General features: G+C 41.1%; 1 protein-coding gene across 1 annotated transcript; it reads right to left on the bottom strand.

Moving 5' to 3' along the window:
* Positions 1 to 7,654: 7,654 nt before the first annotated feature.
* Positions 7,655 to 11,984, bottom strand: KCNK18 (potassium two pore domain channel subfamily K member 18; the record flags this gene model as incomplete). The annotated part of the gene is made up of 4 exons (XM_079313096.1): positions 7,655 to 8,466; positions 10,584 to 10,730; positions 11,768 to 11,845; positions 11,957 to 11,984. The coding sequence occupies 4 exons, from the start codon at positions 11,982 to 11,984 to the stop codon at positions 7,655 to 7,657; spliced, it is 1,065 nt and encodes a 354-aa protein (XP_079169222.1).
* Between the last annotated feature and the right edge of the window lie 1,793 nt (positions 11,985 to 13,777).

Here is a 13,777-nt window from a genome sequence, read left to right as displayed (position 1 = left end):
AATAATTAGTAACAGAATTCAAGGAGCCTGACCCCAATCCCATGTTTGGTTTAGAATTTCTTTTCTTTTTTTTTTTTTTTTCTGATTTTGACAGAGCTGCTTCCCTCTGAAACTGCTGGAAGTGTAATCAGAGTCAGGGACCAAATCTTTTGGCCTCCCTACTTCTAATTGAGCTGCTCTGAAAGGTTGTATAGCCCCACAGTGATGCTATCCAGACCAAAAAGCAGGTGAGATCTTTAGATCAAAGCAGCATTTTCCAAAGTCAGCCACTTCAAATCCTTCTGTGTGAAGTGGTAGGCTGGAGAATTTTACAGGAACAGACTCTCTAATGGTTTTTTATGACACCTTTTTCCAAACATTAGAAACTCTGAGGACAGTTTCTAGCATGGTTTCCCGTTCCCATCAGTAAAAGCTTATAATTGAACAAATTAAATACCTGACTCTCAAAACACTGGACTTCAATTATGCTCAAGTCAAAGTGTTTATTGGAACATCATCCCTAAAATCTATTTTAAAGTCACCTGGGGGCTGGGTTTAATGACTACCTTAGTTGCTGTGTTTATAGTGCTGTCATTATTGATGGTGCTGCTTCCCTTTTAATGGAAAACAAAGCCAAGAGAGGGAATATATCCACGCTTCTCCATGGAAGAATTCAATCTCTGACTCAAGGCAGGGTGAGCCTTGCTGTCCCAGGGAACATGTCACACATCTCAGGGACATGCTGGGCCTTTGATGGGAATTCTGAGACAGGGACCCAGTGACAATGGCAGTCATAGCCACAAAAAATGTAGTGTAGGTGTAAGACACATCTTAATGTTTGTCTGGCTTTGACCAAGAACTTGGATTTATAGAGAAATTTCCTTTTCTCCTGAGTCTGTAAACATGTCCTGATTTCAGGTCAGTGCTGCTGATCTGGAAAAATATCTAGTCCTTTCAAGAGGAAAAAAAGATAAGCAATCAGTAATTTAAGCAGATTTTTGTGGGAAAAAGCGTTTCCATGTGAGAACAGTTTAGGCGTGAAATGGTTCTTCTAAAACCAGGATCAAAGTGATTAATGGCAAAACACATTCTATTTGTCACTTCTCTCCAAACCTGATTTTTCTAAAGCACTGTGGGTTTTGCCATGGATACCAAGAAGATCATAATTCAGATCACTTCTTCTTAAATAGCATTTATAAGTGTCTTTTTTAGAAGGCAAACACATGTACCCATGCCAGTCCTTAATCTCTTTGAGCACAAAATGTGTTCATTTCCTTGGCATAGAAAATTGCTGTAAAAACCATTTGGCAGTGTAACTTTTCTTGCAGGGGAGACAGAAAAGAGGTGCTGTTGGCTGTCAAATGTTTGTCCAAGCATTCACTATTTACAGACCCATTCAGAAAATCAGATTTCTTAGCACAGCAAACTGTGTCCTGTTCTTAAACTCTTAAGGAAAATTCATGAGCCTCTCTTATTTCCTCTTTCCAGGAAGTACAAGGCTGTCTTATCATAAGGCTATTTAAACTGAGAAGCATTTGTTTTTATCAAGAATGCTGCATATTGCTTTGTCTGGAGTAGATCATGCCATCGTTTGGTGTTCTCCTGGGAGGTGTGGAAAAGCTTGAATGAGCCTTGGGGAAAGCCAGCCCTCTTCCATCAGCAGGTGACCTGACTTGTCTCTGAGTGAGGAGCTGCAGTTACAGCACAGGAGGATCACAAACAGCTTTATCTTTCAGGCCTTGCCCTTCTTACCAACATAAATGGTTCATCTCACAGTGTCATCCAAAGGTGGAATTGTTAAAGCCTTTCCAAAGCCCTCTCTTCACCATCAACATTTTGTGGTTCAGCCAAAAATACCACTCTACACTCAGATTTGCTTTGAAAACACTTGCAACTTCAGGCTGGCAAGAGTGCTTGGAGCACCCTCCATTAAGCATCAGTGCTCTTCTGAGAGTTTGGATGGTTGTGTGAGCAATAAACAGCCTAAAATCATGTGCATTATCAAGAAGGTTTAATACAGAACTGAATTCCCCAAACTCCCAAATTCCTTTAGCAGCAGCATCTTCTATTACTTTCCACCAGAAAAGTGGGGGAAATACTAGAAAGTGAGTGTCTTGTGCCCACAGTCAGAAGCCCAGCCTCCAGCTCTGGGGCTGTTTCTCAAATCTTTTTGCCACGTGTGGCAGAGCAGAGCACACACAGCTCTCCCCCACAGGGCACAGATCAGAGCACGATGACAGTCTGCAGTGCACAGCACATCAAGGAGCTTTCTTCCAGCAGCACATCAACTACACTGGCAACTTTATATGCTGATTTTGTGGTGTTCTCTCACTCAGTTTTCCTGTTCACACAGGAATTTGTGGAAGCAGATAATGTAATGAATCAATGTTGCCAGACAGCATCGTTACCCTGATTTCTCATCAGTAGATGCTAAACATAGAAATTCATATTTCACTGTCAAATTTCTACTCTTCTCTTCTTGCTTTGCTTTCATTTCCCTTCTTGTCAATTGCTTTCCTTTTTTCTCTGGACTTGGTGCATTCTGAAAATGTACAGACATAAAGTTTTATGCACAAGACCAGCATTGGAAGGATTCTGTCTCTGGCCAAACACTGAGAACTTCATCAGTTTCAAAAAGCCTGAACTAACCTCAAAAGAACTACATTTTATCTACTCAGAGACTGAATTTTTAACTCAAAGAAAAATACAGCAGAAGAAAAAAGCTCAGATTCACATGCAAACCCATAAGCACACAAGCCAACTAACATTTGTTCAAGCACTTCCCAAAACTCTCTAATGAAAACCACGTGCAGACAATCAGTTATTGGCACGTACAAGCAATACACTCATGGACTTCATTGCTCATGAAGGTTTGCACTTAGACCTCAGACTGCTATCCTAAAAATATTGGCTTCATATATGAGAGATCTGCTGTCTTCACATTGCTATGATTTGTATGATTTGCTGTATGAATGATGGAGAAAATTCCTCGTACTTCTGCTGTTATCTGTGCATGTGTGCTTTAACAGAGAGAATTGAAATTTATCCTGAGCAACCTGATCTCCCTTGCTCTGTGTGTAAATGCAGGCTGCCCTGTCAGATGGCTTGAAAAATATCTTTTCTGCCTTATAAGTGGTGCATAAGGTGAGGAAGAAATGGACAGATAGCCCAACTAAATACTTGAATTTGGTCTTAGAATATAACATCACCCGGCAGAACATGCAGAATACAGCCTGTGGAGTTATGGTGATAAGCCTGCTTAGTAATAGTGATTATAACAATAAAAATATTGTTGTTACTTATATATAAAAATAATAAATTTTCAAAAAATGTTTCATTTATGAAAGCCAGGTTAAATTGTAAGACCCATCCTTCTGGGTTCACAAAACACTCACATTGCATGCAACAGCCACACATGCTACATTTGATGCTTCCTGTGGTCTGGAAATTAGGATCCCAAGGTATGCTGGCAACCTGGAAGCAAAGAAGACTGCAGGGACTGCTCCCAGCTGGAGTTCCAGCCTTTGCCTCTGCTGAGCCTGCCACCACACATGCAATTAGCATTCATTATATGGCAGTGTTTTTATGATGTGGGTGCATCTCCACCTGGAACAAGTTGAAAAAGCATAAAAACCATCAAAGTGTTATCAGATGTTATTAACGTTGAGCCCACTAAAATCTGGACCACATCTGAACTACTGGCACACAGATGACAAGTCCTACACCCCATTAAGAATTTCCTGAGTCCTCAAACTTACTGCTCATGAACAAAATGTCATTCTTTGAATGACAAAGCAGAGGATAAGAGGAATGTTTCTGATGGTTTCATTAATGGCCTTTCAGTGCAGACCCTGTATCTTCTTTCTGACACTGTTTTATCTCTCAGGAGGATTCCTTGCTCAGACTTTCTGCCCTGCTGTGGCTGCTGGTGGTGAGACCTGTGCCAGAGCCCATTATCCATAACCACTGTGCTGGTTCAACAATGGGTCTCCAGCCAAGCTGGCTGCACAAACCTCCCCAAGTCAGAGGAACCAGTCCCCTCTGTATTTTCAGTATCAAGCACCTCTTCAGCATATTAATGTCTACACAGAAAATGGCTTTTTCTTTCTCTGCTTCTGTTATTCTCCTTGTAACCCTTCTGCCCAAAGATTATTTTCCCCTCCTTCCACTCATTCCTCCATGGCTCCCCTGTGATTCCCACACCAGGAGTACCCTGCCCTCTGCTCCTAAGTGCTCGTGACAGCTTCCATCTTGGCCCAATCAGGGGTGATTGATCCAGCATCCTTCAGCCTCAAGTGCATTTGATCTGTGAAGCTCTCCAGCTGGGGCTGTAATAACTCATATCCGCTGTGGGTTACACATCAAGCAACTCTTTCCCCATCAGTCACGTCTTCCCTGATGGAGGAGTTCTTCAGTGAAGCCCTTCACATCTAATCCACCATCTCATGCAGATTGTGATGGGGAAAATTTATGAAAAGCAATATTTTGTACTGCTTTGAAGCAAACAAAGCTGATCTCCATGTCAATTTTGTTGAATAAAAACTGCTGTGGGCAGAGACTGTGAATTCTTCCAGGATTTAGTCCATGATAAGAACAGTCAAATCATAAATATTTATGCACTAAATGAGCCATTACTCACTACTTTGTTTCATTTTCACTAACTCTGTGTCTATGTTTACTGCATTTGCATTCAGATCCTGCTCTGCAGCGTGAGCTGCTGCAGTCACTGCCAGCCCAAGGCTGCTGCACACTGCTCTGCCACCTGTACAGAAGAATTAAATACCTTTTTATACCTGAGAATGCAATGTGTGTCCAACTCCCCACCCTCCTTTAGGCTCATGGCACATGCCAAATGACCACATTACTCTCACTGCAGACTGGTTGGGTACTGTTGCCTAAATCACAGTTTTTGGTGATATGTTTTGCACTGTCAGACTAGACTGGTTTGTCCACCTGCCGCACAAGTATGAAATTAAATATCTATTCAGGCATTAGATCTGCTGAGTGGTTATTTTTAGCTCTGTAGCAATATGCATTACAGGCATGGAAATCAGAAGAGGATGGACAGAATATTTTCTGTCTCTGAGAGACAGCAGGTTGCAAAGGAGGAAAACAAGGATAGCAAAATCTGTAGAGAGGTTTCTCCTCATCTCCCAACTCAGAACTCAGTGATTACTGAGCCAGAATTGTTATCTTTGGATTTAATTATTTTAAAATTTTTTCTTTCATAGTTTTGTTCCTTGTCTCATTGATCTAATGGGAACTTTTAATTGCCACATTCTCCCATGACAAGGAGCATCTAAGGCTTGGTTATATGTTGTGTGAAGCACCATTTTCTGTCCTTTCTGTTTCTTTTCTTAAGCCTGTCACATGTGGGTTTCATTTGTCAGCCCAAGGTCTCCTAATGAAAGATGTTTGAAAATCATTCCATCATTCCTTGTTTCCCTTCTCTGAGCCCTTACAATGTTACACATCTCTCCATCAGCCTCTCACCTCTCTCCAGACTAGAGAGCTCCTGTACATGTCCTGTATGAAAGTTGTTCCCTATATTTGTTCATCCTTTACCCTGGGCTATAAAGTTTCTTTCCAAATTTACACATCCTTTGGGAGGTGAAGGACCAGAGCTGTGCACAATATTCAACAGTCAGGTGCATTATTATTGATTTATGGAGGGGGATGGTTATGTGATTTGTTCCCTCTCCTTCTACAAAATAAGTTTTTATCCCCTTAACTGACAGATTCTACAGGAAAGAAAGCTGTTCACTGCCATCCCTTGGTCATAACTAGAATGATTTGGTGCAGAGTCCCTATTGTAAACCCAGCCAAAATTCCCTAAATCCATAAATAAATGGGAAGGTATTAAGGTACTGTGTCAATAAGGAATACATAGGATATAAGTTCAGAGTTAACTGCCCTCCATAAAGGAAACCCCATATATGACAGAAAAGAATCAAATTACATGAAGACCAGTTATTAAAAATGCTGACTGCTTTAGAATATCCCAAGGAAAACCTTGAGGGGCAGGAAGTGCAGTTACCTGATCCAAAGTCTGTGATATCTTGCAAGTTCTTCCATTGATAGCTGAGAACTTTGACATGGTACCAAAGTTCTACACTGATTTTAATCTGAAGACACAAAATTAAGTAATATGAGAGCAGTGATATGAACAGAGGGACTTGCTATGTAAGGCCAAAATCACAGCAAACATGACAGAGTTAACTGAAGTTTCTTCCAGTTCTGTAGTTTTTATTTTTATAAAACACTTCTCTATTTGCTATCAGTCATTATATATCTTGCATATCATCAATGCTAAATTGCATCATTATTAATAAGGACTGAATACATATTGGAGTGCAACAGACATAAGATGGCATGTAAATATTCTGAAAACCTCAGCTCCAACTAGTAAATTTGCTAGTGGAGAATATTGTACATTCTGTCATAGTCAAGCATTTTTTATTATCTAGAGATGTTCACATTCAGTGGTCATGCATATCACTTACAAGTTAAAAGGTGGTTAATTAAAGTTAGTGGTTTCTTTTATATGAATTATATATTTTATTCTAAATTTTTGGTTTTAATTGAAATTTATTATTGACAATTCAAATTGATAATAATAGAAGCAAAATTTTGAAGAAACAACAATATTCTCATTTTAATGTTCTCCACATTTACATAGTTACAGGGCATCCACATCCCAGTGAGACAGATGGGCTTTTCCTTCTACAGGTGTGTCAAGGAGCTCCCAGAAGTTGAGCAGTCTGTGCAGAGTGAAATGTGGGTGAGGAGTGGGGACTTGTGGGGATGGTGTTGAACACAAGCTCCTCCAGCAGCAAAGACATGCAGCATCACTCCAGGGCTGCAGCACTCCAGGTTGGCTGTGAGCCTCCCCCAGACACCCCCAGGAGCAGAACTTGCCATGAGCACCTCATGGACACCATGGGCAGGCACTGACTGCAGGCTGGGTGCAGACACCATGGGTCACCATGGAACAGCAGTGGATTCAGCCCTGAGCAGGTGAGCAATTCTCTGGTTTGAATGGATGAGCAATTCTCTGACTGGTTTGAAAGATGGGCAATTCTCTGACTGGTTTCTGGACAGGTGACAGAGATGGAAATGTGTGGTGTCCTTCCTTGGCATGGAGCATCTCCCTGGCCTGTGCCAGGTGTGGTGCTGGCCATACACAGCAGCTGGGTCCGTGCCTCTCCTCCCCAGCCCTCTGAGGATGAGCAGATGGCAGCAGCAGTGTCACAGCTCAGGACAGAAACCACAGCCAAGCTGGCCCTGCCTGCAGAGAACGTGGCAGGACAGCATCTTCCAGGACAAGTACTGAAAACAGAATTCCTGAATTGGCTTGCAGTGGGAAAGGGGGGACAGGAAGGCTGCATAAAATCAGGGCTTTGCAAAATATATCAGGGAGAACTGGCAGGGAGAGCCTTCAGCTTCTTCATCATGCAGCATCTTTGATTATTTAGGACAAGGGACTCCTCTGGAAAGTACTCCCTGGAGATGTCTTCACCAAGTGCCTCCAGAGATATGCAACCATTTCACAGTCATTTCTCAGAGGAAATCAGATTAAAATACAGCACCTGCCAGTCCAAGGCAGAAATGCACAGAAACAATTTCATCTCATTGCAGTGGCCAATACTGACAAGTGAAGGAGAAATGACTCCTCTTATTTTGGATATATCTTCTTTGACGGCATATTTTTCTCTGCACAAAATGATATCACCTTTTTATACAGAACAATTAAACGATCTTGGCCCAGCTTAAAAGCAATGAAGACAATTTCCATGCCAATCATAATGTAAAGGGAAAAAAACAAGAAAAACTTGGGATGTTCTAGTTTTGTATCTCCAAATCCAATAGTGGTCAAAGTGATAAAGCAAAAATAAAAGGCTTCCTGAAAATCCATATTTTTTTCCCAGTTTGGAAGAATAGCAGCTGCACAAGAGATGTAAACGAAGATAACGAGCACCATCAAAACAATGGGCACATCTAATTTTTCTAACTGCTTTCCTATTTTGTCAAAATTCTTGATCACTCTGGATACAGTCTTTTCCCTGGCTAGTTCAGGACATGAACTCCACCTCTCCATGCTTTTATTTCTTACTGGTTGTGTGTTTTCATTCTCCCTGGCAATTAACATTTCAAAAAGTTCCACATTGCGATATTTGACCGGCCCCCCTTTCACACCTGACTGATTTCTCAGCAATTCCACAATGGTCAGGGGCTCATTGATGACTATCTTGGACTGTGCCCTGGATTTCAGTTCATTCCTTTTGCTACATGTGGATCCAGAACAGAGTTTAGAGGCAAGAAGTTTTGACTGAAGTTCCCTGAACTCGTTGTAAGACTTGGATAAGACAGTTGCAAGGATGTCTCCCATGTCTGTCAGGACCAAGAACATCAGAGGGATCCCAAATAAAGCATACAACATACAGAGGTACTTCCCAGTCCATGTCACAGGATAGGTATTACCATAACCTTGAACAAGAAGGGGAAGAGAAGAGAAAGAGAGAGATGTGATACTTAAAATGGTAGCAGAAAATGTGCCCTTTCCCTAAATCCAATTTGGGTGTTTTTATTTCCTTCCTCTAACTTATTGGATATGAAGCTCAAATTGTAGGTCAGTGCTTTCTCATTATCGTGGGAGAAAACGTTGGTATTATAGTAACTGTATTAAATTTTAACAACCATTTTTCTTCTCATCCTTCAGAAGACATTGAATATTGCTTCTCTCTCTTCAGAAACCCTGCTCTTTCCTAGATGAGCTTCTAAGCCAAGTACTTATCCTGTAAGATTTTTAGTTCATGTGCTGAGGCATGGTTTCCCTCATTTTCTTCATCCATCCATTTATTCTTGGTCACTCTCTTCCCCACAGGGTAACTGGGAATGTTTATCTTTGCTGCTGAAGCACTTAGGGAAGATTATGGTTGTTATTGCACAGAGTGACCTTATTTACTCTTTTTTAGTTGATTTCTGTGCATTAAAAATACCTTGTGCAGTTTCCAGGCTTAAAAATTATCCTGAGCTTAAATTTAGCTATCCAGAAATCTATCCTAGCTGAGCCCCTAGGCAGCCTCCCCAGGCAGTGAAGAGATGTCAGTTCAGACCATCAAACTTTAGACTTGATGCCTCAATTTTCCCAGAATATTCAAGCTAGATAATTTGATTCTATTCTGAGGTGATTTATCAGATCCTAATACTGCAAATAACAAACCCACTGCAATGGAAATAGCCACCTATTCCATTTATTAGCAGCAAATATTCCAGGCTTTCTATTGATCCCAAAACTCAGGACAAAACTGAGGAAGATGCATTAATACTCAGTGCTATGAAGAGAAAAAGTATTGGCAGTTTAGAAATAAATATTTTGGGTTGGTGTGTATGGGGACATTTGTCATGTCCCATGTTAAATGGCAAATATACCCAGGGAAAACATTCCCAACAATATGCTTTCCATCAGCTTGCTGAAGTCAGAGCTTTCTGATAAAACATCCCCTTTGGAAAGTTCTTGGCTGCTGTGTTTGTTGCAGCAAATATTCACAGGGCTGAGGATTTGGGTTGCATCCCCAGTGTGTCTCCGACCACCCAGACTTCTGCCTTCAAACTGCAAGAAGCTGAGTTTGGGCAGCCACTCACCCAAGAGATGAGTCTGAGGTTTGAGCTGTGACACAGCACACACGAGCTCTGAGTGCATCAGCTCTCACACTGCTCCTTGTGTAGGATAAGCCCTTTTTTAGGGTTCCCTTTTTCTTTTACAGTAAGATGCACACCCATGCTGGGCATATCCTGCTGTAGAGGAGAAATGTCTTTGCAATTTGATACAATGCTGTGGGAATATTTCCCATCCAGCTTTGATTATGACAAATTTGGATAGACAGTGCATGTACTTGCCAGCATTTGAGAAAGATTAACAAAAGGATAAAAGTGGCTTTGGGAATGAGTATGAGGAGTTGTATTTAGCAATGCAGAGGGAGCCAAAATCAGAGCAGAGGTTTTTATTTGATCTAGGTCCTCCTTTGAAATATGAAGTCAAACAAAGATTTCAAAGGTGTGACTTAAACACTATCATTTGCTGTTAACCCAAAGAAATACGAACACCGTGGTTAATTACAGAATCACAGAGTAACAAAGCTGAATTAGGCATAAGTAAATGAGAAGCAATTGAAAAACAATATATGCATTATGAATTACCTTTTCCAGAGAAGAAAACATTATCCAAGAGAACACACAACAGTGGGAAGGATAAGGTTTGACTGAAAAAATTGAGATTTCTTTTTAGTCCAATAGCTCTGTGCACATCATAAATGAACACATATTATAGTATATATAAAAGTGTGTACCATCACTAGTTACTAAATTCTGACTTGTATCTGTGGCTCAGCTACGTCTCTGCAGTCTGTGTTTGCAGAACTACTTGCAGACTCATCATCAATACTCAGGGGAAAAATTCAAGAGGATTTGGGCTTTGAGTTTAGAAGATATGATTTTATTTGTTTGTTTGTTTAGGGTGGTTTTAAGGCTCTGGAAGAAATACATTACAGAAAGCAGCAACAGGAATTGATTCTGAAGGGTGTTACTTTACCTCTGTTACTTACCCACAGTTGTGAATACTGTGCAGCAAAAAAAGAGAGACCCAAAGAAATTCCATTTCTCTTCTGGCTTGATAAACCAGACTGGGTCAGCTGCATTGAAAAGCTCACGGATGTTGTCACCAAACATCTTCTCATTTTCTGTCACGTTATCTGTCACAGCAGGAGGCACAGTGAGTGTTTGCAGACCCCCATCCAGGGAGCAGCCCTCCTGTTACTCCAGAGAAATGTACTCCAGCTGAGGATTTGCTCAGATTCTCTTAAAAGATAAAAAATTCACCTTCTCATCCTCCCCTTTGAAGCTTTTCAACCCCACCTCTGAAAAAATCAGGTTTGTCCAGTGGTTTTGGTGCATAAAAACACAAGGCACAAATAAACATAAAGAAGCGGGACAAGATGTTTGAATAATCAACTTCCACCCTGAATGCCCTGTTTCATTTTGGACATCCCAGGAGATTAGTCTATTTTTGACCCAAAGGCACTCAGAAATGTGGGGTTAACAGTAGGGAACAGATATGATCCTCTTGGATGCCAGTGCCCAGTGTCCTGCTCTGAATCCCAGAGCCTGCAACCCTTCTTCCTCCTCCCCGTGGCTGAGCCTTGCTTGAAAGGACATTATTTACATTATTTAATTGCCCAAAATGGATTATTGTGTCAGCACAGCCACCTGAGTGTAATTCCAAGCCCATGCACAAACCCCATCACAAATCCAGGATGGATTTCTAACCCTTCTCTCCCCTGCCCTCTCCAATCAGCATCACTGGCTCTGGGGTGCAGAAATGCAGCTCTCCCTCTGAGCATCCCATCAACTCAGGAAAGGTAGGGAAGCTCAGAGCAGGGGAGAGAAACCTGGAGAAACTTTCTGAGAGAGGATTTAACCCCCAGCAAACTGAAGGAAATACCACCGGAATCTCAGCTGCTCTTTAAGAACCTGGGCAAAAGGGGGAACACAAGCATGGCAGGAAAATCATTCCAGGCAGGAACACAAGGACTGGGGAAGCTTGCAGTCAAAAGTCACAGCAAAGGAGGAAAACAGCAGTCATTAGCTAAACAGAGGGGAAATCCTGCTTGCAGGGTCAGTTGTTAATATTTTGGGGAATGCCTTAAAAGCAAAAAAAAAACTCATTCAAAAAGCAAAAGAATGAGTAGCTCCCTGTACAGTTAAGTAATTTTGAAATTCCAGTACATACCTGAGAAGTTTCTGGTGAGGTTTGTCAGGTTCTGCAGAAATGTTATATATTCTCCACTTACAATAACCTTCCGGGTACCTTCAATGTGGGAAAACATGAGAGCCCCAAGAAAAGCATAGATGACAAGAGACACAATGAAGCAGGCATGAGGAAACACTGCCCAAAATATTTTTTTACAGGTCATTTTACCTCGCAGAGGCTGTGATGTTGTTGCCATCCTGAGCTTGCTCTTTCTTTTCCTTTTTTTTTTTTTTAATATATAATGTTGTGGAGAAGACGCAGCTTTTAGAAAGAAGGATGAGGATCTAAAAGCTTTTGCAGGCAAGAAAAGCTTCTCCTGTGAAAACAGGGATTGTTCTGCTTCAGCCTTTCAGATCACATGTCTTTATAAGTGAAGATTGCACTAGAGTCCCCACGGAAAAGGAGCACAGCTGATCAAACCCTGCAATACTTCTCAGCTGACGCCACTCTACCCCTGAATTATTAGAGATCAGCACTGTAATGCACATGGATTACCAGCTCCTGCCAGTCCCACTGCAGCCAACTCCTGCTCAAAGTTTCTTCTCCTGAGCAAGTTTCCCATTGATACAGCAGAAGCACTTCCAGCTCCCAGGAGGGAAAATACACACTGTAAGGATGGAGTTCTTAAAGATTTCTCTCAGAAACAAACAGGAACATTTAAAATTAATCTAAAGAAGGAGGTGGCACTAATTGTAACCCCTGGTAGACTGCAGAACAATTGATTTCTCTTTCAGAGAGATTACATAATCTCTCTATACCACTTGGTCTTTTAGGGAGGGTATTTTGAATTTCAAATTCTTTTTCTTCCAAGAAAAAAATAAAATAAAAAGAGTCAAGAAGGTCTTTTCCTAGATCTAATTTAAATAAAATCTTCCTATATAAATAGAAGTTTCAGTTATGAAATTCCCACTGACCTTAGTAAGTCAGAACTGCAAGACTCAGTTCAGGGTTAGTGATCTTTGCAAACTATATCCTACTTTAAAAAATCAAGCCTTTCTTTTCATCCTTCACTCTAAAACACTTGGAGCAACAAGCAGCATCCCTGCCCTTTGCAATTATTGTAGTGGTAGTAAAGGGAGTTGGACTTTACAGAGAGAGGTGTTAAATATTTAATCTCCAGGCATCTTTCATTAAAAATTGAAACAGTCTTGTGCAGCCAAGACTACTGAGCTGAATATATGGAACATGTCCACACAGAAATCCTACATGCTTACAATGATTTCTCCTAGGTCAAACTCTCAGCAAATTCCACCAGAAGGTAGTTTATCATCAGTATGCAAGTTTCCACTATTAAAAAAAAGACTTTCAGGGCTAAGACAAAAATAAGCCTGTGTGCTTGCTATTTTTCATGTTATCTACCTTGTTGGCTCAGTTTTGCTTTTTGAAAACAGATTTATAAATCCTCTTATTGCAGCCAATCTCTGTTTCATTTTTTTCCCCCACTGACCTGAAACATAGGGTTAAATCTGCTAATGCTCATAATTAGTCAAAAGCAACAGAACTTCCTGAGAGGTCATACCTGGAGATAATGTACATAGGTTTGGTGTCCTTTATGCTGGAATTGTTACAATAGAGACTAAAGCACTGGACAGCTGTTTTGTACTCTCCAAATGCATGGATTGCACACACCTGGAGGAGTCAAGGTGGTTCTGCTCCCTTGCTCTCAAGCAGCAGAGTTAAAAACTGGGAAAATTCCAAAAGCAGCAAGGATGGCTGAAGGTGTGGGCAGCTTTCAGACAAAGAATGACTGAGCAGTCATTGGCCAGGGGGAGAAATTGTGGCTTAGGAATTAAATAGCAGCAGTCTCCAGGCTCCCAGGTGTTCTGGAGAGAGCAGGTGAGGGATCAGCTGCCTGCAGCCTCTTCTGGAAGCAGAATTTAGGACCATCAAAAGAAGCAAGTAGAAATCTGCTTCAAAACAAACAGGATTTTGTTTCTCACATAGCTACAAAGACTTTTTTTAAAAGTCTCACAAAGACTTTTCTAGTTT

The sequence above is a fragment of the Erithacus rubecula genome, assembly GCF_903797595.1.
Source record: "Erithacus rubecula genome assembly, chromosome: 9".
Taxonomy (NCBI): Eukaryota; Metazoa; Chordata; class Aves; order Passeriformes; family Muscicapidae; genus Erithacus; species Erithacus rubecula.
Note: the sequence above shows the minus strand (reverse complement) of the source record. Positions and strands in the feature narration are given on the sequence as shown.